This window comes from Phaseolus vulgaris, chromosome 8, assembly GCF_000499845.2.
Source record: "Phaseolus vulgaris cultivar G19833 chromosome 8, P. vulgaris v2.0, whole genome shotgun sequence".
NCBI classification, from domain to species: Eukaryota; Viridiplantae; Streptophyta; class Magnoliopsida; order Fabales; family Fabaceae; genus Phaseolus; species Phaseolus vulgaris.
The window spans coordinates 36207995-36223920 of NC_023752.2; the positions used below are offsets into that span (position 1 = coordinate 36207995).

General features: G+C 34.9%; 1 protein-coding gene across 36 annotated transcripts in view; it reads left to right on the forward strand.

The window, feature by feature from the left end:
* The window catches only part of LOC137824195 (uncharacterized), a 37413-nt gene that overhangs the window by 9590 nt on the left and 11897 nt on the right, over positions 1-15926 (forward strand). For 20 of the 36 annotated variants that reach the window (XM_068629680.1, XM_068629693.1, XM_068629699.1 and 17 more), the window contains 19 exons: positions 2895-3298; positions 3423-3567; positions 3924-4381; positions 4481-4625; positions 5433-5857; positions 5944-6085; positions 9159-9631; positions 9751-9895; positions 10200-10672; positions 10789-10933; positions 11187-11665; positions 11791-11935; positions 12259-12719; positions 12843-12987; positions 13322-13788; positions 13913-14057; positions 14391-14857; positions 14982-15126; positions 15461-15754. In XM_068629680.1, the coding sequence (XP_068485781.1) occupies positions 2895-3298; positions 3423-3567; positions 3924-4381; positions 4481-4625; positions 5433-5857; positions 5944-6085; positions 9159-9631; positions 9751-9895; positions 10200-10672; positions 10789-10933; positions 11187-11665; positions 11791-11935; positions 12259-12719; positions 12843-12987; positions 13322-13788; positions 13913-14057; positions 14391-14857; positions 14982-15126; positions 15461-15754 (5703 nt within the window). The remainder of the gene's footprint in view (positions 1-2894; positions 3299-3422; positions 3568-3923; positions 4382-4480; positions 4626-5432; positions 5858-5943; positions 6086-9158; positions 9632-9750; positions 9896-10199; positions 10673-10788; positions 10934-11186; positions 11666-11790; positions 11936-12258; positions 12720-12842; positions 12988-13321; positions 13789-13912; positions 14058-14390; positions 14858-14981; positions 15127-15460; positions 15755-15926) is intronic. The other 16 variants (XM_068629681.1, XM_068629695.1, XM_068629709.1 and 13 more) reach the window with 14 other exon arrangements.

Consider the following 15926-nt stretch of genomic DNA (forward strand, 5'->3'; position numbering starts at 1 on the left):
CAAATCCCTTGTGTCATTGCCGTGAACTCTACTTCAACACTAGATCTTGATACCACATTTTTTTTTGTACTCTTCCAAGTCACAATTGAGCCACCATAGGCAGCATATGTATATACTTTGAGATTTGTATTCCTATTTCATTTGAACAGAATTTCCTTGCCTGGAGTCCCTTTCATATATTGCACAATTCTTAGTGCATCATATAAGCGAGTTTCCTTTGGTTGGTGCACGAATTGGTTCACTAGACTCGCTACAAATGCAAGATCAAGTCTAGTGTGAGACAAATGAGTCTGCCAACTAATCTCTGGTACATTTCCCTTGTCAACAAGGATATCTCCTTCTGCATTTCCCAACTTCAGATTTGGATCAATTAGTGTACTTGTAGGCTTACATACTATCTTACCAATTTCTTCCAGCAAATCAATAATGTATTTATGTTGAGATAACAAAATACCCTTTTTAGAATGGGCTAATTCAATTCCCGAAAAATACTTCAATTTTCCCAAGGTCTTGATTTCAAACTCCTTGGATAGATGTTGGCTTAATAGTTGTTGCTCCTCTTCATCATCACTTGTCACTATAATATCATCCACATACACTAGTAACACTGTTATCCCCTAACTTAGTGTGTTTAACAAACACTGTGTGGTCTCCTTAGCATTGTTTGAAGTTCGAACCTATCATAACTTTAGTAAACCTCCCAAACCATGCTCGTGGTGATTGTTTTAGTCCATACAAAGCCCTTTTCAGGTTACAAACAATATTGGTAGCAGTTTTCCACCATACCCAGGGGAAAATTCCATGTAAATCTCCTCTTCAAGTTCCCCTTGAAGGAAGACATTTTTTACATCAAATTGTTGCAAGTTCCAACAATAATTAGCCACTAGAGATAATATCACCCAGGTTGTATTCAGTTCTGAGACTGGAGCAAATGCTTCCAAGTAATCCACTCTATAAGTTTGAGGGAATTGGTTATTAACCTTGCCTTGTACCTTTCAATGGATCTGTCAACCTTGCATTTTATAGTATATACCCATTTGCATCCTACTGGTTTTTCCCCTTTGGTAGAGTAACCAATTCCCAGGTACCATTCTTTTCTAGTTCCTCCATTTTCTATTAGTCAATGCGTCAAATAAAGAGGTACATCTTGTGGTAGTGTTTAGGCTTGTAATGAAGGCTTTATGAGTAGGTGAGAAGTGTCAAGGGATAGATAATTGGCTAAAGGGTATTGTGGCTTGGTGATATACATTTTCTAGTCTCTTTCCCAAGGGAAATTGGAATGTCTAGGTTCCCATAGGTGGTGGTGTCAAACTGGATTCAGGTTACTGTGCAATTGAGAAATCAGAGATTGATTCACTAGAACTTACAAGATTAGAAAAAAGAGTTACCTCATGTAATGTCGGATTGGATTCATGGACATGGGCAGATTCTGGAATGATCTTTGTCTTCCTTGTATAAACAAGATTTTCCCCAAATCTTCCACCATCCCCATCTTGAGTGGATTTAGTGCGTTCAGTGTGTTGAACTTCTTTCTCAGACTCAGTTTCTTTTTTAGTCCCTATTTCTGGTCCAAGTATAAAATCAAGAGGCAGCAGAGGAGGATCATCTTCCTTTCTTATATTTTCCCCTTGAAGATGATCTAGGTGAATGTAACTTTGTTGCTAAAAAAAAGTGAAGTTAGGATCCCAAACAGAAAACCCAGAATCCCTCCCAAACACAACAAGAAGAAAGAAAACTCTGTTTTATTACAGTGCAGAACAGAACACCCACAAGGGTTACAAAGGAGAATAGCTCCTTTCACACAGGTTTAATTCCTGTCAACTTCTTACAACAATTCCGATCCCCTCCCCCACAACAGGTCGGTCTTTATTTAAAGACCCCCCTCACCTCAACTAACTCACCTAACAACTAACTAACCCGCTCAATCTCTATTGTTAAATTTCCTTCTCTGATATACCCTCCAGGTACTGTCTTTATTTTCCTGCCTAACACATCTCTAGACACCAAAGTTTTTTGGATGGTGGATGATAGTATTTATATCCCGTTTGTGTGGGTGATTATCCTACAAAGACATATTTTAAGGGTTTAGGATCAAGTTTTCCTCTAGCACAACTATGATGGACAAACGATACACAACCAAATATTCTTGGAATGAGTTTATTTCATGTAGTCACATTGGGATAAAAAGAAGACAAGACCTCTGTTGGAGATCCCACATCGACTAGAGATTAGAGCCTTTCATAGTATATAAGTGGGTGCAAACCTCAACCTCATGAGCCGGTTTTATGGGGTTAAGTTAGGCTTAAAGTCCACTTCTTAACATGGTATCAGAGCCATTTTCGAGCCTATCCTAACGAGTATTTGTTGGGTTTATCAGGCCACCACCCATAATATGCTATTCCACGTATATAAGTGGGTGCAAACCTCAACCTCATGAGTCAGTTTTATGGGGTTGAGTTAGGCTTAAAGTCCACTTCTTAACAACCTCTATAGGACTTTTGTGTGTGTGTTCACTTCACACACAAGATTGAAAAACTAATTTGAGAAATATAATAACCACACTTAATGTAATCAGATCCCTATGATCCAGGGATATAATCAGACCACTATTATTCAGAGATATAATTAGATCCTTAGATCCCTATGATTCAGGGATATAATTAGATCCCTATGATTCAGGGATATTTCCGTTACACTTTAATTATAATTTGCTAAATATAGAATAGTAAAATATGATTGCTGACATAACACAAAATAGGTAGTAACTCTTTAGGTAAATATGAGAGCATTTTGTGGCACTGACTATTTTAATTTTCAAGACAGCATAACATGTATTAAAAAAGATATGCAATCTGTGTAAATAATTGCTTTTTGAAACTCTTCTATAACAACAGGTGTGTCAAAAGAGGAACCTATACAACCAATAGCCAGAGCAGGATCGGTCAGAACCGAAGCACATGATGAAAGTAGTTCAGAAGAGATACAGCCAGAAGCAAATGTTACAGAGAAATCAAACAAAGAGGTGCTAACATCTCATGTCACAGAAAAAGAAGGGATTTGGGATAATGGAAAGTGCAGTCAAGTGGAAGAAGCAAAAACGATTGAAGAACCAACAAAAATGCAGTTACAGGAGGAAGAAGTCCAGACAAGATCACCCACTCCTGCCTCTGTTGAAGGTGATACTAATCAAATTTGGCAGCAAGAAGCACTGTACATTGACGATTCAGAAGTAAATGATAATGCCAAGCAGGGCTACATACCAAAAATTGCACAAGACATAAAATTGACTATTGCTCAGGTTAGGCATAAAGTAAACAAGTAAAAATTTACAAATATATGACCATGTTATGAACAAATAAAATTCTTTTATTTGCCAAACCTCTCAAACAAATTTTATACTTATATTGTATATATTCAACCAGGAAACTGAAAAACCAGAAACCATGGACAATGTTAGAATAGTGAGAGAGAAATTAGACAACAAGGATGTAAGTGACATCAGATTACAGGAAGGAACAGATGCCAAACAATTGACTGATGTGGAGATATCAAAGTCAGAAACCGAAGGTAATTTAAATTTTGAAATTTTAGAATTGAATTTGACTGAAAAAACTAAACCAAGAAACAAACACAAAGTGTATATTCATGTCAATAAAAAAAATAAACACAACTTTAAATGAAAAAAAAATCATTTACTCCACATAAAATTAAAAAATTAGCATGTCCAGGTGACAAAAAGTTTTACTCACCACTTTATGGGAATGATAAGAAAAACAAAGTAATTATTTGGGCCAATGTGGGAGCTTTTTGTGGCCTGTGACTTCTAATTTTCAATAGAGCATATAGAAGTATTGAAACAGTAAGATATGAAACGTTTGTTTGAGTAAATGATTAATTTGTTTAACTCATTTTTATAATAACAGGTGTGTCAAAAGATGAAGCTCAACAACCAATAACCAATAGAGTATTGGTGGGAACCGAGGTAGTTGATGAGGGTAGTCAAGAAGAGAAAGAGTCAGAAGCAGATGTTGAAGTGCTATCTAACAAAGAGGAGCAAAGACCAGAATATGTAACTGGGGGAACTGTAGAAATAAACACCACTAGTTATACTAATGAAAACGAAGAGGTTCCAACATCTTCTGTCAGTGCGAAAGAAGGGATTGAGAATGATGGAAAATTCAGTAAAGAGGGAGAATCAAAAGGGGTTGAAGAAAAAACAAAAATGCAGAAACAAAAATCACCCACACCTGCCTTTGTCAAAGGTGATACTTATCAAATTCCTCAGCAAGAAACACTGTACATTGATTCAGAAGTTTTTGATAATGCCAAGCAATGGTGCATACCAGCAATTGAACTTGACAAAAAGACCACTGTTGTACAGGTTAGGCATCTGTGAAGTAAAATTTTATATGTATATCAGCATCCTGTGAGCAAACAAAATATCACTTATTTTCCCAACTTGTTGCACGTATTCAACCAGGAAACTAGTAATCCAGAAACCAAGGATAAAGTCAGCGTAGAAGCAGAGAATTTAGACCACAAGGATGCAACTGAAATCAAGGCAGAGGAAGGAACATATGCCCAACAATTGACTGATGTGGAGATGCTAAAGTCAGAAAGAGAAGGTAATTAGGTTTTGAAAATTTAGAATCAAATATGACTCAAACTAAAACCAAGGAACAAACACAGTGAATATATTAATGCCAGGAAAAGAAAAAAACGGCTCAAGGTGAGAGAAAAATTATTTAATCCACATAGAAAATTAGGAAATTAGATTATTTAGATTTCTTTTATGATATTTTGAGGTGCTGCATATGACTGATATTATTTGTGGTATCAACATAGTTACGATGGCAAACAACATAGTTAAAACAGACAATATTACTCAATACTATGTGTTGGAGATCCTACATCAAATACATCAAATAGAGATTAGAAAATTTTATAGTATATAAGTGGGTACAAACCTCACCTCATAAGCCGGTTTTATTAGGTTAAGTTAGGCTTAAAGTCAACTTCTTAATATGGTATCAGAGTCATTTAAAACCTATCCTAGCGAATGTTTGGTGGGTTTATCAGACCACCCGTTATCGGACCACCCATATATTACATTATCTCATGCACAAGCTGTCACTCTCGGCATGAGGGGTGTGTTGGAGATCCCACGTCAATTAGAGATTAGAGCATTTCATAGTATATAAGTGGATACAAACCTCATCTCATAAGCCGGTTTTACGAGGTTGAGTTAGGCTTAAAGTCCACTTCTTAATACTATGTATATGCTGTCATACATTCTTTTGGCTAGTAAGGGAGCATTTGTGGCACTGCGACTATTTTTAATTATCAAGAGAGCACAAAAACTATTAAAATAGTATGACATGTGCCCTGTTGTATGAATGACTACTTTCCTTAACTCAATTTTATAAAATCAGGTATGCCGATTGATGAAGCACAACAACCAATAGCCAATGCAGTATTAGTCGGATCAGAAGCACTTGATGAAAGTAGCCAAGAAGAGATACCACCACAAACATATCTTAAAGAGAAATCTAACAAAGAGGTGCCAACACCAGAATATGTTACTGATGAAGTTGTAGAAATAAACACCAGTAACTATACTGAGAAACAAGAGGTTCCAAAGTCTCATGTCGAAGAGAGAGAAAGGATTGGGGATAAATTAAATCAAGAGAAAGTAGAAGGAATTGAAGAAGCAACAAAAATGGAGTTACTGGAGGAAGAAGTCCAGATGAGATCATCCACTCTTGCCTCAGTTCAAGGTGATACTAATCAAATACTGCAGAAAGAAACACTACACGTTAATGAATCAGAAGTGATTCAAAATGGAACTATTGTTCAGGTTAGGAATTAGTGAAGTAAACAAGTAAATATTTAAATATATATCACTCTGCAGTGAAGAAACATAAATAATTTCTTTTCCTATAGGAAATCGAAGTATATGAAACGGAGGACAATGCCGGCAGAGTAATAGAAAATTTAGACAATGATGCAAGTGAAATCAGAGCAGAGGAAGGAATGGATGCCAAACAATTGACTGATTTGGAGATGTCAAAGTCAGAAACCGAAGGTAAGTAAGATTTGAAATTTTATAATCGAACTTGACTCAAACCGAAAACAAGAAAAAACACAAAGCATATATTCATGCCAGGAAGAAATTAGCACCGTTAGATGACATCAACAGTTTTATTCACCACTATATGTGGATGACAACATAGACATTGTAACTTTTTGTGCCAATATGGGAGTGTTTGTGAATTTTTACAAGGCTTTATAATGCTAATATAAAATAGAAAGATATTCAGCTTTTTGTGTAAATTATTGCAACCAATAGCCAACACGTATCAGTCAAAACTGAAGTTGATAAGACTAGTCAACAAGTGATACAGGCAAAAGCAGATGATACAGAGAAATTTAACAAAGAGATGCAAACGTCACAATATTTTTGTTAATGAACAGCAGAAATAAACTCCACTAATTAGACTGGGGGACAAGAAGAGGTTCCAACATCTCATGCCAGAGACAAAGAGGTTAGAAGAGAGAAAGTAGATTGAAGATATGTGAAAAGTGTGTGGAATGTGTTGGAGATCCCACATCGACTAAAGATTAGGACACTTCGTAGTATATAAGTGGGTGCAAACCTCACCCCATTGAGCCGGTTTTATGGGGTTGAGTTAGGCTTAAAGTCCACTTCGTAATATGGTATCAGAGCCATTTCGAGCCTATCCTAGCGAGTGTTTGTGTTGGGCCTATCGTGCCACCTGCTATCGGGCCGCTATCGGACCACCCAAAATATATAGTCCCACGCACGAGTTGGCAGTCTCGGCGTGAGGGGGTGTGTTGGAGATCCCACATCGACTAGAGATTAGGACATTTCATTGTATATAAGTGGGTGCAAACCTCAACCCTATGAGCCGGTTTTATGGGGTTGAGTTAGGCTTAAAGTCCACTTCGTAATATACTATGAAAGGCTCTCATCTCTAGTCGATGTGGGATCTCCAACAGAATGCATAACAAAGTCCATTTATAAGTTAATGGAAATACATACATGATATGATATTCCTATAAATATATTCTGATAAATCTGATTCTAAAAAGATATTTCTATAATTCTATACATACACTGTCAGCCACCAGAATTCATCCACCACCAGCCACCAGCCACCTTTTTGTCACTGAACAATTCAGCATCTTTTCCACAAGGTTCGCCGGATCTCCTTGTCCTTGTTTCAACCCTTGTTTCTCTGGTTTCAGCTTCGGTTAAGAGGCTCCTCTCTTATTCTCTCTCTCTCATACTCCTTCTCCACCACTGTTTGCTATCTTTTACAGTTGGCACTGGTTGTCTAGTGTAGATTATTTCTCTTATTCTCTCTCTCCTATACTCCTTCTCCACCACTGTTTGCCATCTTTTACAGTTGGCATTGGTTGTGTAGTGTAGATTATTCTTATAATTCTGATTGTTGGCGAATTCATCCTTCAATATGTCTTCCTTTACTCAAAGTGGATACATACATCCTTAATATTCCTTATGAAGAATATCAAGAATATTTTAGTTTGAAGTTTGACAGCCAAACACAACCTTGAACTAGTTTGTCAAAAGCTTGCATCTCTCAAACCTTTCATTAGTTTGAAGCTTTAATGTTGTTTTCCGTCATAGTGATCTAAAAGAGATGTACATGGATCAACCTTTAAGTTTTATTGCTTAGGATGAGTCTGGCTTGGTTTGTAAGTTACATCAGTCTCTCTATGGCCTTAAGCAATCTCCTTATGATGTTGACTTGGCACGATTTTCCAAGGATAGACGATCCACTACTGGGCATTGTGTTCTATTTGGAGAAGAGATTATTTCTTGGAAAAGAAAAAACAAAAATATGGTTGTCCAATCTAGTGTTGAAGATGAATATAGGGGCAATGACATTTTTCATTTGTGAACTTGGATGGGTAAAATAAATTATGTGAGATCCAACAAATGAAGATGTATTGTGATAACCAAATTGCTTCCAATCCAGTGTTCCATGAGAGCACTAAACACATAGAACTTAACTGTCATTTTATTCGGGAAAAGTTGTTATCCAAGGAAATTTGTACCCAGTTTGTCAGATCCAATGATCAACTTGCAAATGTGTTACAAAATCTTTAAAGGGACCATGGATTGAATTTATTTGTTCCAAGCTTGGTACATACTGTTGCATAATCAGGAGAATTATGCTATAATTAAGTGCAGATTCCATTCTATATTTATAATGACATTCTATATTTATAATGACAGATTTGTTAGTGATTTTATTTTATTTTATTTGTACAGCTTTAAACACCCATTATTTCTGGCTTTCATTACCCATTATTTCTGGCTTTCATTACCTATTATTTCTTTCCTTAATTAGGTTGTAAAATAGTCTATAAATAGACACTGTAATCACATTTGTAAAATACATCAGAAATACATTCCATCTATTTCTTTCAACTTGGTATCAGAGCTCTTGATATGGGAGACTCTGCTTCTGCAATATTTTTTTAGCAGCCTTCATTGCTGCAATTTATTTTTCTGGGTAGCCTTCATTGCTGAAATTATTTTTTTTTATTATTATTTTTTTTATAGTTGAAGAAAGTAAACAAGAGTCGCAGCCTATGAATGCAAGAGTCACAGCCTATGAATGTTAAAATAGGTAGTAAATATAGGTAGTTAGTAGTTGTATTGGAAAACTGCTATTTTTTGTACCTATGAGTTGTTTACTTATTTGTATTAGTTGAAAGAAACAGATGAAATGTATTTATAAGATGATTTACAAATGTGATTATAGTCTCAATTTATAGACTGTTTACAACCTAATTAAGAAAATAAATAATAGGTAATCAAAGCAAGAAATAATGGGTGATTAAAGCTGTACAAATCAAATCAAATCACTAACAAATCTGTCATAATAAATAGAGAATGAAATCTGCACTTAATTACGGAATAATTCTCCTGACTATGCAACAATATTAATTACTTTGATATTCCTGATGTAATTTTCTTCTCTAAATAACAAAGATCAGTTGACAGATAATCAGTCTCCTAAGCTCTTTTTCTCCCAGTCTTAAAGTTCAGATATGCAGTATTTGTGTAAATGATTGCTTTCAATATTTCAACTTTCTTAAAACAGGTGTGCCAGAAGATGAAGTTATGCAACCAATATCCAATGCGGTACAGGTCAGAATTGAAGCAGTTGAGGAAAGTAAACAAGAGTCACAGCCAAAAGCAGATGCTACAGATAAATCTAACAGAGAGGTGCTAATAAAGAAATTTGTTACTGAGGAGACTGCAGAAATAAACACCAATAATTATACTGAGGAACAAGACACGGTTCAAACATCTCATGCCAACGAGCAAGAAGGAACTATGGATGATGAAAAATTACATGAAGAAGAAGCAAAAGGGATTGAAGAAAAAACCAAAACTCAGTTCCCAGAGGAAGAATTTCAGACAACTTCACCCATTCCTGCCTTTATCCAAGAAGATTCGGGTCAAACTTCGCAGCAAGAAACACTGAACATTGATGAATCAGAAGTTCTTGATAATGACAAGCAAAGCTGCATACCAGAAAGAGAACTTGATGGAAAGTCCACTGTTGTTCAGGTAAGCCATTACTGAAGTAAAAAAGTAGTAATTTACATGTACATCAAGCTTTATATGAACAAACAAAATATCGGTTATTTTCCTAAGTTGTTTAAATAATATTAGACTTATTCATCCAGGAAACTAACAATCCAGAAACCAAGGACAATGTCAGCACAGGAGCAGATAATTTAGACAACAAGGATGAAATTGAAGTTACGGCAGAGCAAGGAACATGTGTCGAACAATTGACTAATGTGGAGATACCAAAGTCAGAAACCAAAGGTAATTAAGTGTTGAGGTTTTAGAACCAAATATGACTCAAAACCCTGAATGAAAAATAAAAATGGAACAAAGGTTATATTTATGATAGAAAAATTAAAATAAAATCATGACTTTAGATGAAAGAAAAAATTATTTAATTCACATAAACAAACAATTTTAGTAACTACTTTATGAGGATTATAACATACAAATAACAATTCTCTATGCAAATACAAGAGAACGTATACTTCTCTTAAAAGAGTAAGAAAAATCAGCGTTTATGTAAATGATTACTTTCAATAACACATGTGTATCATAATAACAGGTGTGCCAAAAGATGAACCTCTGCAACCAATAGCAAACATAGTATTAGTCAGAACCGAAGCAGTTAATGAGGGTAGTCAACAAGGGATACAAACTCAAGCAGATGTTACACAGAAATCTAACAAAGATGTGAAAACACCAGAATATGTTACTGCAGAAACTATAGAAAAAAACACCACAAACTATAATAAGGAGCAAGAAAAAGTTCCATCTACTCCTGCCAAAGATGAAGGGATTAAGACTAAATTCAACCACAAGGAAGAAGCAAACGGAATTGAAGAAGCCGCAAAAATACAATCACTGGAGGAGGAAGTCCAAACAAAATCACCCACTCCTATCCTTATCCAAGGAGATAACAATCAAGTTCCATATAAAGAAACCTTGGCCGTTGATAGATCAGAAGTAATTGATAATGCCAAACAGAGCTGCATAACTGAAATTGAACTAGATGGAGGAAATTCCATTGTTGTTCAGGTTAGGCATTTGTGAAGGAAACATTTAAAACTTTATATATATATTAGCTTATTGTTATCGCACAAAAATAATTTATTTTCCTAAATTTTATAATAATATTCTACACAATCATCCAGGAAACTGAAAAACCTGAAACCAAGAACAATGTCAACATAAGAACAAGGAATTTTGAGGACAAGGATGCAAGTGAAATCAAAGCAGAGGAAGGATCATATGACAAACAAGTAACAGAAGTGGAAAGATCAAAGTCATTAACGGAAGGTAAATAAGTTTTTGTAGTTCATATATTCAAGAAAAGAAAACAAAAAAAAATCATGACTTTCGAAGAAAAATGCCAATTATTCATAAACTAACAAAATTTACTTACTTAACATAGGAACTTTGTGGGCCAATATGAAATCTTTTGTCTCACTGGGACTATTTTAATTTTCAAAAGAAATCATACATGCAACTAAATAATAAGATAGCAGCATTCAAGTTAATGACCGCTTTCAATATCTCCATTATAAAACAGATGTGCCAGAATACGAAGATCCAACTGAAATAGAAATTACTGTAGTGGTCGGAGCCGAAACAGTTAATGACAGTAATCAAGAACAGATAGAGCTCGACGATGGTACAGAGAAAAAATCTAACAAAGAGGAACAAACACCAAAATATGCTGCTGACGATACGGCACAAATAAACACCAATAATTATCCTGATGAACACGACAAGGATCAAACATCTCATGCCAAGATAAAGGAAGGGATTGATGAGGAAATTTTGGATCAAATGACAAAAGCCAAAGCTACTGTGCAATCAAGCAAAATGCATTTACCCCAGGAAGAAATCCAGACAACATCACTCACTCCCGCCGTTGTTCAAGGCAACACTAAACAAATCTCACAGCACGAATTACTGCATGTTGATGAATCAGAAGAAACTATTGATTACGTCAAGCAAAGTTGCATACCAGAAATTGAACTTGAAAGAAGGTCCACAATTGCTCAGGTTAGCCCTCTGGTGTAAACGAGTAAAAATTTATAAATATAAATCTCCTTTGAAAAAACCAAAATTCAATCCTTTTCCGAACATCTTATAGAAATTTTATACATACATTTCATAATTTCAACTAGGAAACAGAAAAACCTGAGTCCAACGACAGTATCAGCAAAATAACAGAGATGTCAGCCACCAACGATGCAACGAAAATCAGAGCAGAGGAAGAAACAGATTCCAAAACATTGGCTGATCTCAAGATGCAGAACTCAGAAATCGAAGGTAACTAGGTTTTCACAATTTTAGACTCGATTTTTACTGGAAAACACTAACCAAAAGAATAAGTGCAATAATATATAGAAAGTAAAACTAAACACAACTTGACGTAAAAGACTTATAATTTACTGTACATACATTTATATAAACAAGTGTTTTTAGATGAAAATGGCAGTTTTACTCACTCCTAACATGCATACAGTAATACTTTGGCAAATATGGGAGCTTTATGAGGCACTGGGACTATTTTTATTTTCAAAAGAACTTAAACATGCAATTAAATAACAAGATAGAAGAATTCATGTTATTGATTAATTCTTAATATCCAGAAGATCAAGTTCGGCAACCAATAGTGATCATAACCGAAAGAGTTGATGACACTAAAGAAGAACAGATACAGCTGGACAAAGACATTACAGAGAAAAAACCCAACAAAGAGGAACAAACAAAACAATGTGTAGATGATGACACTGCCGAAATAAACACCACTAGCTATACTGATCAACATGACAAGGTTCAAACATCTGATGCAGAAGTAAAACAAGGGATTGAGGATGATGAAAATTTAGGAAGACTGATAGAAGACCAAGCTACAGCAGAATCAAGCAAAATGCAGTTACCCAGGGAAGAAGTACTAACAATATCACTCACTCCTGCCTGTGTTCAAATAGACACTGAAAAAATCTTACAGCAAGAATTACTACATGTTGATGAATCAGAAGGTATTGATTATGTCAAGCAAAGTTGCAAAGAAGAAATTGAACTTGGAAGAAATACCACTTTTGCTCAGGTTAGGCCTAAGTGGTTTAAATTAGTAAAAGTTTACATATATTACATCTCCTTCGAAAAATAATCAATAATTTTCATAACTTTTGAAAGAAATTTTACACATACATTTCACAAATTCAACTAGGAAACTGAAAAACCCGAGACCAAGGACAATAACAGCAAAGTAACAGAGAATTCAGCCACCAGCGATGCAACAAAAGTCAAAGCAGTGGAAGAAACAGATTCCAAATCATTGGTTAATTTCAAGACCAACAAGTCAGAAATAGAAGGTAACTATGTTTGGAAAGTTTAAAACCGGTTTTCACTCGAAAACACTAACCAAAATAAAAACATCAATACTGTAAAGAAAATAAAACTAAACACTACTTCGCGTGAAAGAAATATTATTTAATGTACATAGAAATTTAAAAACACGTGCTTAGATGAAAATGGCTGTTTTACTCACTACTATATGCGGACGATAAAATGTGTACAGTAATTCCTTGGCAAATATAGGAGCTATATGAGCCACTGGGACTATTTTTTGTTTTCAAAAGAACCTGTACATGCACTTAAATAATAAGATGCCACAATTTATGTAAATGATTGATTCTTAATATCCAGAAGATCAAGTTCGGCAACCAAAAGGAAATGCAGTAGGGATCGTAACCGAAAGAGTTAACGACACTAAAGACGAAGAGATACAGCTGGATGAAGACATTACACAGAAAAAACCTAACGAAGAGAAACAAACAACACAATGTGTAGATGAGGAAACTGCCGAAATAAACACCACTAGCTATACTGATCAACATGACAAGGTTCAAACATCTGATACAGAAGTAAAACAAGGGATTGAGGATGATGAAAATTTAGGACCACAGATAGAAGACCAAGCTACAGCAGAATCAAGCAAAATGCAGTTACCCAAGGAAGAAGTCCTAACACTCACTCCTGCATCTGTTCAAATGGACACTGAAAAAATCTTACAGCAAGAATTACTGCATGTTGATGAATCAGAAACTATTGATTATGTCAAGCAAAGTTGCAAAGAAGAAATTGAACTTGGAAGAAATACCACTTTTGCTCAGGTTAGGCCTAAGTGGTTTAAATTAGTAAAACTTTACATATATTGCATCTCCTTTGAAAATAAAATCAATAATTTTCGTAACTTATGAAAGAAATTTCACACAAACATTTCATAAATTCAACTAGGAAACTGAAAAACCCGAGACCAAGGACAATAATAGCAAAGTAACAGAGAATTCAGCCACCAGCGATGCAACAAAAATTAAAGCAGAGGAAGGAACAGATTCCAGAACATTGGCTGATTTCAAGACCGACAAGTCAGAAATCGAAGGTAACTATGTTTTGAAATTTTAGAACCGGTTTTCACTCGAAAGCACTAACCAAAAGAAAAACTTCATTACTGTAAAGAATTAAAACTAAACAGTACTTTGCTTGAAAGAAATATTATTTAATGTATATAGAAATTTAAAAACACGTGTTTAGATGAAAATGGCTGTTTTAGTCACTACTATATCCAGACGATAAAATATGTACTGTAATTCCTTGGCAAATATGGGAGCTTTCTGAGCCACTGGGACTATTTTCTATTTTGCAAAAAACCTGTACATGCACTTAAATAATAAGATGGCACAATTTATGTAAATAATTGATTCTTAATATCCAGTAGATCAAGTTCGGCAACCAATAGAAATTTCAATAGCGATCTTAACCGAAAGAGTTGATGACACTAAAGGAGAACAGATACAGCTGGATGAAGACATTACAGAGAAAAAACCTAACGAAGAGGAACAAACAACACAATGTGTAGATGAGGACACTGCCGAAATAAACACCACTAGCTATATTGATCAACATGACAAGGTTCAAACATCTGATACAGAAGTAAAACAAGGGATTGAGGATGATGAAAATTTAGGACCACAGATAGAAGACCAAGCTACAGCAGAATCAAGCAAAATGCAGTTACCCAAGGAAGAAGTCCTAACACTCACTCCTGCTTCTGTTCAAATGGACACTGAAAAAATCTTACAGCAAGAATTACTGCATGTTGATGAATCAGAAGCTATTGATTATGTCAAGCAAAGTTGCATAGAAGAAATTGAACTTGGAAGAAATACCACTTTTGCTCAGGTTAGGCCTAAGTGGTTTAAATTAGTAAAACTTTACATATATTGCATCTCCTTTGAAAATAAAATCAATAATTTTCGTAACTTATGAAAGAAATTTCACACAAACATTTCATAAATTCAACTAGGAAACTGAAAAACCCGAGACCAAGGACAATATCAGCAAAGTAATAGAGAATTCAGCCACCAGCGATGCAACAAAAATTAAAGCAGAGGAAGGAACAGATTCCAGAACATTGGCTGATTTCAAGACCGACAAGTCAGAAATCGAAGGTAACTATGTTTTGAAATTTTAGAACCGGTTTTTACTCAAAAACACTAACCAAAAGTAAAACTTCAATACTGTAAAGAAAATAAAACTAAACACTACTTCGCGTGAAAGAAATATTATTTAATGTACATAGAAATTTAAAAACACGTGTTTAGATGAAAATGGCTGTTTTACTCACTACTATATCCAGACGATAAAATGTGTACAGTAATTCCTTGGCAAATATGGGAGCTTTATGAGCCACTGGGACTATTTTCTATTTTGCAAAAAACCTGTACATGCACTTAAATAATAAGATGCCAATATTTATGTAAATCATTGATTCTTAATATCCAGAAGATCAAGTTTGGCAACCAATAGGAATTGCACTAACGATCGTAACCGAAAGAGTTGGTGACACTAAAGAAGAACAGATACAACTGGATGAAGACATTACAGAGAAAAAACCTAACGAAGAGGAACAAACAACACAATTTGTAGATGAGGACACTGCCGAAATAAACACCACTAGCTATATCAGCAAAGTAACAGAGAATTCAGCCACCAGCGATGCAACAAAAATTAAAGCAGAGGAAGAAACAGATTCCAAAACATTGGCTGATTTCAAGACCGACAAGTCAGAAATCGAAGGTAACTATGTTTTGAAATTTTAGAACCGGTTTTTACTCAAAAACACTAACCAAAAGAAAAACTTCAATACTGTAAAGAAAATAAAACTAAACAGTACTTTGCGTGAAAGAAATATAATTTATTGTATATAGAAATTTAAAAACAAGTATTGAGATGAAAATGCCTGTTTTAC